The sequence below is a fragment of the Rhopalosiphum padi genome, chromosome 2 (assembly GCF_020882245.1).
Source record: "Rhopalosiphum padi isolate XX-2018 chromosome 2, ASM2088224v1, whole genome shotgun sequence".
NCBI lineage: Eukaryota > Metazoa > Arthropoda > Insecta > Hemiptera > Aphididae > Rhopalosiphum > Rhopalosiphum padi.
The window spans coordinates 40933951-40947612 of record NC_083598.1 but is presented as its reverse complement, the minus strand read 5'-3'; the positions used below and the strand labels follow the sequence as shown (position 1 = coordinate 40947612).

General features: G+C 31.1%; 1 protein-coding gene and 1 long non-coding RNA gene across 2 annotated transcripts; both read right to left on the bottom strand.

The window, feature by feature from the left end:
* Positions 1-649: 649 nt before the first annotated feature.
* On the bottom strand, positions 650-3649 carry LOC132921478 (uncharacterized). Its single transcript, XR_009660891.1, has 4 exons — positions 3552-3649; positions 2121-2196; positions 1017-1085; positions 650-938 (listed from the first exon to the last, which is right to left on the bottom strand). It is a non-coding gene; the product is annotated as an uncharacterized LOC132921478 (long non-coding RNA).
* A 635-nt stretch (positions 3650-4284) lies between these two features.
* Positions 4285-12151, bottom strand: LOC132921658 (glucose dehydrogenase [FAD, quinone]-like). The gene is made up of 3 exons (XM_060984805.1): positions 10374-12151; positions 4970-5372; positions 4285-4807 (listed from the first exon to the last, which is right to left on the bottom strand). The coding sequence occupies exons 1-2, from the start codon at positions 11910-11912 to the stop codon at positions 5025-5027; spliced, it is 1887 nt and encodes a 628-aa protein (XP_060840788.1). The 5' UTR covers positions 11913-12151; the 3' UTR covers positions 4285-4807; positions 4970-5024.
* Between the last annotated feature and the right edge of the window lie 1511 nt (positions 12152-13662).

Genomic DNA, 13662 nt, shown 5'->3' with positions numbered 1-13662 from the left:
TGTTATTACCTTCTGATAATATATTTACTGCTATTAGTTTGAGAAGCACTGATCTAGACTATCTATCCCACCTATATAATCTATCATCTATCTCAACTGAATTACTTATAAATCAAACTTACCTTTACATTGTAAACTGTAAATTTTCTTTTCCAAAACCATTGAAGTAATTAGAATAAGACTTTCACAGTTGGATAGCATATTGGTTTTCTTCAAAATGTTACGCTTAACCAGAGATATTTGAAGTAAAGTAACCGATCATAAAGACCAGCCGTTTAAATAAAGAACTTGGGTTGTTATCAGCAAAGTGCGTTATTTTAGACAATTAGTAATCTTTTTGCTACCAACTTTCAACACTATTTAGGATTCTTTTATTTTATTTATCTGTAAGCTTTTAATGTGAATTTAACCTAAGAAGGTCAAAATTATTAAAAATAGAAAAAAATTTCCTAACCGGTATTTGGTAGAAAACTGTACACGAGTGAAGCCGGGTTATTAAGATAGTATAATATATTAATATATATTATAATACCAACATTCTACATAGTATGTATAAAGTATAATTTATATGTATATAATATGTATACTAAATTATAGTAATAGCTAAACGTTTCTGGTTCAGCTAGTTAATCAATAAAATAAAATCATATAGAGTTGCAGTTATATTTTATTAATTTAAACAAAACGTTATAACTATAAAATATTAATATTCTCTGTATTTAACTTGTATTTGTTTAGGTTTATCGTTCAAGATCATTTGTTTTTCTTTAATATTATCCGTCATAGAGTGCTAAGTTATTATAAAATAACCATTGATAAGTGTGTTTCTTCAGCGGTAAACATATTTATTTTGTCTTACTCGAACAATATTAAATAAATGTTATATTTTTTATATTTCATTCTGTTTCATACTGATGCTGAGGGTGGTAAACCATTTCCTGAAAATAAGGTTGCCAATAGGTATATTAATAGTTATAATGTTTATTAAACAATATATTTACAACTAATTATCTTACTATTTATTTGCATAAACTTGGTACCCATGTTAAGTTCATTGTTGTATCGTATTTTGGATTGTGCTTCAACTGTAATTTTAAATTGAACTATTGAAGTATAAATTATGTTGTATATTAGTTTATTAAATGCATTATAATATTATAATATATTATGCTAAGAAAGATGAATAATAATAATAATAATACATGAATCTTTAGTTTTCTTCGATTATTTTATGTACTAAGTATATATTTTTTTTGTGTTAGTCATTACGTTTTAAAGAATAAAATATGCTCAGAACTTTGACGAGGGTGGTTTCTAGGGTGATAACGTTAGGATACATTTATGTTGCAAACACTATAGTTAACATCTAAATATATTTTGTTTATAGTAATAATTATTCTGAAATGAATAATGATTGATACTTGAAACTTTTTCAAATACATATATATATATATATATGTATATTAGAATGTTGTATACAAAAAATTGTTTTTAAAATATTTTAGCTTTTGTTAGCTATTAATAAATAGTTTTTTTTTGACTTATGTTGATACAATTTTAGTTTCTTGGTAAAAGCTTAACATTTTAATATATTGCTCTTTATAAGTTTTTCTTACTGATGAATTCGAAAATATCGAAAATACGTAAAGATAGCTTTAATTAAAAGAGTATTAAATTCATATTTTAATAAGATTGGATATTTAAATGAAAAATTGAAAAATTACAATTTTCTTCAAACCTTGATAATTATGTTGTAATTTAATAAATGTTAATTGTATGATATTATAATGTTGATAACATTTTATCATTACTAATAAAAATATTTAGATTCATTTTTAGCTATATTTTTATCACGAATCTATTCACACTATTACAAACGGTACTAACCTATAAACTATATGCTATGTTTTCAGCGTTCGGCGAAATTAAAAAATTGCTTAGTAATAATTTTTAATGTAATGTATAATAGTATAAAATATCAAGTTAATTTTCATTAGAATATTTATATGGCAATTATTTTTCGTATTTGAAATACATTTAACATTGAGAACATCTTTAGAAAGGTTAACGATGTGGCTAAATGTCACTACGTTTTTAATGAAGTGTAATACAATACTCACGGAAATTCACACCATAAAATAAGATACAAATCAGAATTTTTTTTAATCCAATCATTTTTGATAATGAATTCTGTATCTGTAAATTATATTCGCTTTATATTTTAATCATAGGAATGCATTAAAGTTAAACAATATTATACGTTATATATATATACAATATATTGTAACGAGCCCCAGTCGGGCAGTTCGTTGAAATGAAGGAGTTTGAATAATTTAAACGTAAACTAGTTAGTGTTATACTTTTATTGGCAAAATATTTCAAAGGTTTTTTAAATGAAAAATAAATGAAGTAAAAAATATGACTGAATACATTTGTGGTAGCGAGTGAGTTATCGTTGCAAGCTCCATGATTCCACGTCTGATTTGACCCTGTCTGGTTAGCGACCATTTCTCTTGGAAGAGAACAAACCACTACCCCCACGTTTGGTTATATGTGAGTATTTAGGGTCTGTGAATTTTCCCTAGGCTATTTATAATAGTCTCTACAAATATCTGCCACGCTAGATGTCCCTTCTGGTATCGCGTTATCGTTCTACATTAACCAGTATTTCCAGAGTTCGATTTTACATAATATTTTGCGACTAATTATATTTTAACATATATGCTCTTATATATATCATGAATATTGGCATATGCCTCAACACACACACATACGACATACATATACATATATATAATATATATAAGTAACATTGCTGTACCTCACCGCCAAAAAAAAAAAGTTTTTTTAGCAAGACAAAAATTTTTAAGTTAGTTATATTTCATGAGCTATTAAATTAGTTTACATTTTTAAAAGTAATGTATTACGTGATATTTGTGTAGAATTATTTATTTTTTTAGAAGTATTTATTGTCACATAATTTTTTTAAATTTTAAGTATAAAATATGGTAATTTAGTTAGCAGTGATTACATGTATAGTTCTTTTATCATTAAAGTTAATATCGTAATTTTATATATTTTTGTTTAATAGTGAATAAATATATTTAAATTTCCAAACATGATTAGTAAGTTTGCATAATTTGATTATTAAATACAATAAAAAAAAATGTATCGATTTTGTCAAATTCTGGTTTTTCTACATTAAATTCTCATTTTTATTTATTTTTTGTTTTTCCCAGTATATATTTTGAAAATTACTAAGAATTTTTTATTTTGACCTTAACAAAATAATATAAACTAGATCCAATTAACTATCAAAAATCAACTCAAAATTTAAGATGTAATTATTTTTTCAACAACCTTCGTGTATATTGTATTAAATATATTATATATTATACAAAACAAAAATACTCTCATCTTTGTAAAAATCAATACATTTTTCAATGATAATCACAAAATCTAAGAATGATTTTCGTATTTAAAAATAAATTTTATATTTATGTATAAGTATATGTGTTTAATAAAATAATTTAATTGAATATAATATTTACCAAAAATTCAACAGAATAAATTGACGGGTTTAAAATAGTTGATATAATATTGAGTGTAAAATGAATAAGACGTGTTTAAACTTCATCGATGATAATATAAATTGTAACACAATTTAAACATCGAAACACTTTTTATATATCACATTAATACTACATCATACAACATTTTTAATAGAACAGTTGTTGTAAGACTGTATAAATATTATAAATATTACGTATGATGTATAGCTTTTCTTATTAATGCTTCTCTTTTAATACTTTAATATCTATTTAGTTTGAATATTCGATTAAAAACAAGAATAAAAATTAAAATAACCTACTAGAAAACATTACAACTAATCAATATCACATTAAATTAAAATAATAATATGTAAAGTTTGCGTTGTGAATCACTGTGTAAAATATTACTTTTGAATATTTTTATATAGTTTCAGCTATATATTTAAATATTATATCACTGAGGAATGTTTGATGTTTGAGGTTAAAAATAGTCCATTTTTTTTAGACAAATGTAAATTTATAAAAAATCTGTATGGAGACACCACTAAATATTTGTATAATATGTACTTAATATTAATCAGCAATAACCTACTATAATATTATAACATAGTATTGCCAAATATATTTATTCATAAAACAAAAAAGTTCGTATAATTAACGATATTCCATAATTGATAACTAATATAATAGAAAAAAGGAATATTATTAAGAAAAACAGCTTTAAAAATAATATTAAACTATGTATTATTTACACTTAATGTATTCTTTGATTCTTTTTTAAAAACAAGATATGTACATTGTATTTTTAAAATTTTTTGATTTTAAGTAAAGTAAAACATAATAAAAAAATATTTTATTTTAAATGATAAGTATTATATCATTTAGTTAAATATAATAGTATTTTTACATAATATCCATGATAAGCAAAATTAATAAACTAAATGTAGATAGGTAATATATAAAAAAAAAAAAATGGAAGCAAAATTGTACAATTTTTTTTGACTAGATAATATTATCATTATAATCTTCTTATTTACATGACGTATAGTTTACAGCGTATACTGTCTTGAACACTATTGTTCATTGGTATGGAAATGTGTATAATCGATGTATTATGCATTAGTATCGAGGTATCGATGATGGATGAATCTGCTCCATAAAACGATCACATTTTCCAGTATTATATTATGGGTGATATGATGTAGGACCTTCATAAAAATAAATTACTGATTTATCATCAAATTCCTCATTCACATCTGAAATATAAATTATTTCACATAAGATGATGATGGTGAAAACAAATTATTTGTTTTTACAACCGGTAAAAAATATTAAATTTTTTTTTATATAATTTAGATATTTCAGATATTTGTCGAAACAACGACAAATATTATTTCAATATTATGTATGGAACCTACCGCATAGTGTATTATATTATACGACATTCACTGCAGCGTAACACAATCGGTTCAATCATTTGATCCAGTTTTCCTTGATCATGTCGGCCGCTTTTTCGCCGATCATGAATGTTATCGCGTTGGTGTGGCCGCCCGGTATGAGTGGTATGATAGACGCGTCCACTACCCTGAGCCCTTTAACACCGCGCACCCTTAACTTTGGATCGACCACGGCATCCGGGTCTGAGGCCGGTCCCATCTTGCACGTGCCCACCTGGTGGTGAAGGTTGGTGGTCAACTGCCCGATGGAACATCCCCAATACGCGTCCGACCCGAACGACTCGTGTTCGCAGCCTGGGAATGGCACTGACAACAGCGTAGATCCGTATTTTTGGAAGGCTTGGGTTTTGCTTATCGTGATAGCCTGCAATATGATTACCAGATGATGTGAAAAATAAATACAATTAAAAAGAAAACAAATGTTATGAATTTTTTTACTATAATTGTACATTATTATGATCTATGGAATCATATTTAGAATTTCAGTTTTTTAATAATATAAAACAAACGTTTTTATTTGTTAAAAACATTGTTTTTTAATAAATTTTGATTGAAGGCAATGATGTACCTCTATTGCCTATACGTTACGCCGTACAATAAATTGTGTTTATACATTAACCGATAGTATGTATTTTAACTGGGAGATCGTCTTGGCACAAATAATAGTGTAGTATTGTAATAAATTACTTTCGTCATTACATCTGAAAATTATTGGCACAAATAATAGTGTATTACTGTAATAAATTACTTTCGTCATTACATTTAAAATTATTTTAAAAGAACTATAAGTTTATTAAATCATAGATTTTCTAGCACATTTTTAATATGTTTTCATTTGTAAGAAAGTTAAGTCGGTAGACCAGAATCTGTTTTAACTGCTAAAATTATAAATACAAAAAATAAAAGTATCTATTTTTATATTTTAGGGAAAATTTGGAATTGACTTTTTGGTTACTTTATATTATTTTAGAATAAGTAATTTAAATAATATTTTTGCGTATACAATTTTTTAAAATTGAATTCAAACGAGTAAAATAAAATTTGTTTCTTTTTAACAATTATATTATGTTATCTAAAAATATAAAGATCCATGAGTAAATATAATCTAGTGCTTATAATATATTGGAAATTCAAAAATTACATATCTATGGGTAAGAAGAAAAAGTGTGATTATATCTTGTATTATGTTGCAACTAACTTGGAAGGTCGTACCTATCTAGAAAAATTGTTGAACATCAGTTATATTAATTCACTCACAGTGTAATTATAGTAAGTATATTATATATTGCTTATTCAATAATCATTTCAAATTACATTTACAATTGTAACAGTAAAATTTCAAGGTATTATTTGGTTAGTGTTACACGGCCAATAATTTATATAAATTCGTTATGAAAATGTATAATATATGAGTCACAAACCATTCTTCAAATAACTATTATAAAGATTAAATGCAACTTATGTGTTAAATTAATAATAATACCTAGTTATAAATTATTACTATAGTCATTCAACACGTATGTCATATAGTTATAATTTATTTTATGATTTATGTTGAATATCATATATTTGTGATAAATTGTTGACTTTCAAATTTAAAGAATATAACAATAATATATTTATTATTAATATATATTTTATAAGTTTACAATGTTTACATAAAATAATATTATGAATAAGATAATTGAAAGACCTTAAACATTTACTTTAAGCAATTGATTTGTAGTTTGAATGTTTATTTTAAATTAATAAAATGTAATGTTTTAATTTTAAAGAAATACTGGATGTATTAATTATCAAAAAAACGATTGATGTATTTATTTATTTATACGTTATTTAAATTTTATAATGATTTTATAGTTTTGAATTAATAACAATTTATTATAGATAATAATTAAGTGTAATGAATATAAAAAAGAAAAAGAGTAATTTATTTTATACTTCATGATTTTTTTCAAAACTACTATCATTATTCCTAAACGTTGAAATATTTAATTTTGAGTAATAATTTTAAAGTAACAAAGAAAGTGAAAGCTATTTCCAAAATACATGTTTAGTTTTATTGACAAATGATTTAATTAATACCTATTAAAATGAAATGATAAACATTAGATTTGTAACATATAAATACTCGTGTAAACGTTTGATTAAATGACAAAATAATAGTTTACTTAAGTAGAATTTCGTTTAACCATAAATAAACCATAGTTATTGAAAAAATATGATTTTTAATTAATTATGATTTAGACATATTCTATAAAAACATAGATAACTCGCTAATGGTAATTAGTAGGTACATATATAAAGAAAACTGAAAAATTAATAAAAGACAAATTTTTAATTAACTAATAATATTGTAATTGTAAATATAGTCATCATAAAAATTTGGAAATGTATTAAGAAATACATACATTTGCATAAATAACTTTGAAGGACAAACAAAATAATCTCAATAAATATAAAAACAGTATAAAATAATTTAAGTTTGTTGTTTGAGCCCAGTCTGTGTGTATATATTTATGATTTTAGATTCTTTATAGTTGTCGAAGAACTTATTGTGGTGGTTTAAAAATTTGAATGATATTGATCATTATCGTATTTATTTAAATTATCGTAATTATCGATGATGGCAGAATGTATATATACATTATACTGTTTATTAGCATTCGTGAAAAATATTATTATAAATCATACTATATTATTTCATATGAACATTGAAGTCATCGTTAATAGACATGGTCGAAAACAATTTGAAAACCGCAGTCGTGGTCGCCTAACGAAACTATTGCGAAACAAATTAAGTACCTATAATAATGTCGTATATTATTATTACAATAAATATTACACGAATATATCACGCGAGTAGGCTGGTATATGATCATCTCCTGTTTAAATAAAAACACGTGGTGGCGTATCTGCTCATCATAAACAAGATTACCAAGCATACTCCTTTGTAGATTTTCAATTTTAAAACATTTCAATAAAAATCATCTACTTGAACTTTACAGAAAAAAACGATTATCTATTTTAATTTGAAGAATTTATGTTGATGTCGTCATAGAATACTCCTTAAATAGTGTAAAGAACTAAATATTTGAAAATATAGTCTTACGACGGATACTAAATAGTTAAAAATCTAAAAAATTATGGTTTAAATACATTTATTATGAAACGAATACAAGAACGTAAGCATGCTTGGCGAATGATCCTGAATGATTTAATAGGCCGACTTGACCGGGGGCTGCAGTCATGTGGGTGTGCAACAACTACGAGAAATTTCATAACGATGTAGCCGAGTAAAAACAGCGTGACCGTAAGTAAAGCTTGTCGTCCGGTCAACGGGTTTTCGATTTCATTCTTTTCTCACTATGCGTACAACTCGGATGATATGTCGTATGAACTATCATAATAATAATAATATTATTATTATATTAATAAATCTATCGTCATCGACCGCGTATTATATATCATGTCGACCAACACCGGTTAAGTGTATATATGTGTACAAAAAAGACAAGATAAGACTGCAGCAGACGCGCCACGCCGCGGCATTGCCTCCGGTTTATCGAAATCGTCGTCGTCGGGCTGCGCATAAATTATTATCTACAGTAGCTAATAGAAATAGGTATAGGTATGTGTTATAATAATACGCGTATATTATATATTATATTTTATAGATATGTGCGAACGTGTTAGTAGTATAATTGTGCAGACGAACCGTCAAACGATTTCATTGCCCTCCGTCGACAAACGGGTTTTATTATTTATAATATAATATTATTATTATTTGATAGTATGCACACTTTTGAATACATTTGTAGTAGTACAAGTATGGGGTAATAATGTCTGGTGTAAAAGTGTGTGGAAATATTGTGATATATACGGTTTAAGTATAAATTTATTTCGCTTTTTTTTTCTACGCTGACACTAAACAACTTATAGTAGACCTACGGGAGTAAAAGTTGATTATTAGTCTTTTTGGTTTCACTCAGTACCTATTATTAACTAATATTTTATTTTATTACATTAATAATTTGACAAAAACGGCATAAAAAAATACGCGAGCGTGTGTTGTAAATATTTACGATTGTTCAAAAAAACAGTTATTAGATGCCTTATTATTTATTATTATTTTATTGCGATGTAGTACTATAATAAGTAATATACTTTTAAGTATGTTAAGTATGCCAAGTAACTACAATCTAGTAAACATTTGAAATTTGTTAAATTGTTAAATCTGGGTAATTAGCATATCAAATTGCAACAAAAACTACATGCATTTCCTAATATTTGAAATTTTAGTTAAAGAGACGATAAATTTTGATTTATTTTTTTTAACATTAGAAAATACAAATTATCGCTGTGTAGGTATCGGGACATAAAATAGGACGAACGTTTTAAGTAAAATAAAAAAAACTATTGTTACCCTCCTCTCGACCAAAATAAAATGCATTTAAAAACTAATACATTTTATTTAATAATACATTTTTATATATCAATATTTACTGATAATATAAATAAAGTATAAATAATATATTTTATTATTTATAATAATTATACTATCAAATATCTTTAATATTCACGAATTTTAATTTTTTGATTATACGACTTTATTAGTTCGAATATTTGATATCATTGTTTATAAATAGTATTAAAATTATTAGCTCGTAATGCATTTAGCATGCTTTTTTTTATCATTAATTTTAATCGGAAACCCTCATTGAATGAAAATTATTATCTGTTATTTATATTTTTGGTTTATAATTTTAAATATGAAACCATTTTATGTTTGTTTAGTGTAATGATTTTTTTTTAAAAGATATATAATGTAATAATATGGAAAAAATGGGGTGAAATGCATCCTGTTGGCAGTTTACCGAATCAACAGGAGATTATGATGAAAAAGAGACAATTTCACATGAAACAGGACATATTATGGTCACAATCGCATATAGCATAAACCGATCAATATACACTATAAATCAGGGGTGAGTAACTGGCGGCCCGCAAACCTTTTTTATTTGGCCCGCGCTACATTTTCAAATTACATCATACAATTTCAAAGTCAATTGTCTATACTCTGCTACATCTATGTTAAATTAAAATGCATACTTTGAATGACTTTTTTTTTTGCTCTCTAAATTGGCCCTCTAATAACTTTCAGTTGCCCATCTCTGCTATAAATGATTCTAACGTCACTAATAATATCATACTTTCCGTTCCACCGCTCATTAACGTCAAACGTACATCAAATTTACAAAAGTATTACATGTAATTATAGTACGATCGGTTCTATAAATCCAAACGATATTGAAATTAAAACGTACCGGCTTTATCTACTATGCATGGTTGCCTTTAAGTATACCTGTTTTATGCCTTCGACGAGCACGTCACGGTCGTGAGGGTCGGTCAGGTATCCGGGGAAAAGCAGCGGTGCGTGAAACGGGTTGGTCGATCGCAACATGACTCTGCCGCGGCTGCGGGGCCGTAGCAGTATGGGCACTAGGCCCCAAGCGTCTCGGCCACGGAATCCGCCGTACACCCGTTCGTAGAAGTCTTCGCGCATGCCGAACAAGCGGTGCAGCGAGCCTCCCGTGTCACCGGTCAGAGCTCCGGGCCCGAACACCAGTTCCATGTCGGGCATCACGGACCCGTTAGTCGCGTACCGCGTAGCAGTGAACGCGACCGCCTCGGCACCACCGGGCACGGTCAGCGGACCATCGCCGTTCAAGGCGTACTGGACCAGGTACTTGGGGTGCCGGTACCGGCTCTCGACGATGGTCACCGACTGGTTGACCAGGAACACCAACCCGGCCATGGACACGTGATCCTGTAGGTTGTATCCCACCGGGAGGTCGCTGACGACGGGCACGCCGATTTTGGTCAAGTGTTCGGCCGGGCCCACGCCGGACAACATGAGCAACTGCGGTGAGTTTAACGCCCCGGCGCACAGTATCACCTCTTTTCGGGCGTACACCGAGGATGCTTGACGGTTCCTGACGAACCGCACGCCGTACGCGCGCTTCGTGCCTGGATCGATGAGCACTTTGGTCACGGTGGTCCGTTTGGCTACGGTCAGGTTGGGCCGATGCCGGATCGGCCGCAGGAACGCTTTGGACGCGCTGCACCGTGTACCGCGGTCTGTCGTGGCCAGCACGTACGAGAAACCCAGCGGCCGCGGACCGTTGTAGTCGACGGGCGTCTCGTAGCCCAGCTCGCGGCCGGCGCGCAGGAACGCCGGTCCCAGTGGCGTCTTCCACGGTGGCTCCTGCACCTTGAGGTACCCACCGCGGCCGTGCAGGTGCGTTGCCATCGGCGACGCGGCGACCCGTCCGTTTTCCAGGTCCTCCGATTTCTTGAAGTACGGCAGCACGTCCTCGTAACTCCAACCGGTGTTGCCCAGCCTGGCCCAACGGTCGTAGTCCTCTGGAACGCCCCGCGTGTACATCATGTAGTTGATGACGCTCGTGCCGCCCATCACTTTGCCCCGCGGCCACCGGCACTTGCGGTCCTCCATCGCGCCGCACACGCCGTCCTGCTGTTCCGTGCGGTAGTCCCAGTCGAATCCCGTGCCGATCAGGTAGCTGACCAGCAGCGGCACGTCCGTCATGGCGTTCTCCTCACCACCGGCCTCGATCAGCAGCACCGTCCAGCCGCCCACCTCGGTCAGCCGGTTGGCCACCACCGAGCCACCGGAACCGGCGCCCACCACCACGAAGTCGTACTGCCGGCCTATGTACGGCGCGTCCGGCACCGCGTCCACCGGTTCCGGAGCTATCGTCCGGTAGTACTCGACCACCGCCTGGAAAACCGTGTACGCCATACCGTGGCCGGGCCGGGCCGACATTAGCGCCACTGCGACCAGCACTGCCGCCGCGTGCCGAAGCGCTACGGTCGGATTCATGTTGTCTGTCGTCCGCTTCGCGTTGCGGAAAACTATTCGCGACGACAATAATACGGTGTGTATTCGACGATAACTGACCAACAGTCTCGATGTTACGCCTGTACAGCGGTTGTGGTCGAGAGCGAGTACGGACGAAGGCGTTGCGAGCGCGCCGCCAGACCGCGGAGGTTTGTCAGCGACACCGGTATGCGCGGACGGACGGACGCTCGATCGGGTTCGTTCCCGAGCAGACGCGTGTCGCTCCGCGTTTTCAAGGTCCTCCGGAATATAGTGATATAGTATACACTTCTACCGTATTGTTATATCGCTATATAGTTTACACTACCACTCTGCAAGTGGCGCCGGTCGTTAGAACATTCCGCTCGTGCCCCCTCCCGCCCGCCCCCGTGGCTGTTTGCGTTCCCCTTGAAATGCTTTCGCCGCGACCGACACTCCGTAGGGCCAAAACGCGACATAGGCAATTATAATGCGATTACACGCGGATCGTGTTGTACACATTTTAAATACGCTAATGCGACGATTTCTCTGTTTGTAGATCGGCAGGTATTATATATATATCATAATATTATAAATATGGATCGGCGTATATATCTATATATATATATATATATATATCTATGTGTGACATCGAACAATGCTGATGACGAATAACGATATTATAACATATTCTCGACACACGCGTAAGGTACTGCACACGGAGAAATGTATCGAATCGTCGATTTGCGTGCGAGAAGATCATCGAGCTTTACGATATTATTGGGACGTATATACACAAAAGTTGTATGTCATAAACATCGATTTACAAACACATATATTACATTATCACGTACGAAGTGCACTATTATATACTTCCATAGGTATTTACGCATAATACGTAGGCCTATCGTACATGTTTTAATGCACCTCGGTTTGTCAGACGACCGTCTAAAACATTTTTTACTCGGTCAACAACTGTTTAACAGAAAGAAAACATTAACAATCAAAAAACGTACCGCGAAAACGATTTTTGATACACGTGTTTTATGATTTAATTTTTTAATTTTTTACTCTTCTCACGACAGCTTACATAAGAAATATAATGGTTTTTCACCATGACACACAGTTGCTTGGAAAATATATTTAAACTAATAACTATTCTTGAATTATGTCGAATTCGTCTAGTTATCGGTCAGCAAAGTTGAGTTAATTTCAGATAAGCATTAATATTATATTCATATAGTAGCTGTGTATAGTGTATAATTACATCAATAATTCAGCCTCGCCTCTTTGATTACATACGTCTGTTCATCTATTATAACTAAAAATATTATATATTATCAACTAAAACAAATTATTTCAAATATATATATATATATAAGATTTACATGAACCGCACACATATAATTACGTCCTTAACTGATTAGATAAAAAGAAACACAAATCAGTAAGCCCCACCCATAACTATACATCACCACAAGCAATTTTTCAATTAAGGCACTGAAATGTAAAACATTACTATCTTTTTACTGTCCAATAATATAATGTTTTTTTTTCGTAAATAGGACTCAAAAAAAATTAAATACTAGAGTGTATGCATAAGCCTGTTTTGGACATTTTATTTCTTTTGTTTTATCTTTTTACACATTATTTAATTATAATCAAATATCGTAAACTTGCAACATAAAATATGTTAAAATATCAAATTAGTGGCTTAAACGTAACAGATAAAAAAAGACACATTTCCGTTGAAGAACTGAAGATATATTGTTAT

Coding starts and splice junctions, on each gene's coding strand:
- LOC132921658 (XM_060984805.1), bottom strand. CDS start 11,912: ATGAATCCGACCGTAGCGCTTCGGCACGCGGCGGCAGTGCTGGTCGCA. Junction 5,373..10,373: donor TCGTCGAAGGCATAAAACAG/GTATACTTAAAG, acceptor ATCATATTGCAG/GCTATCACGATAAGCAAAAC.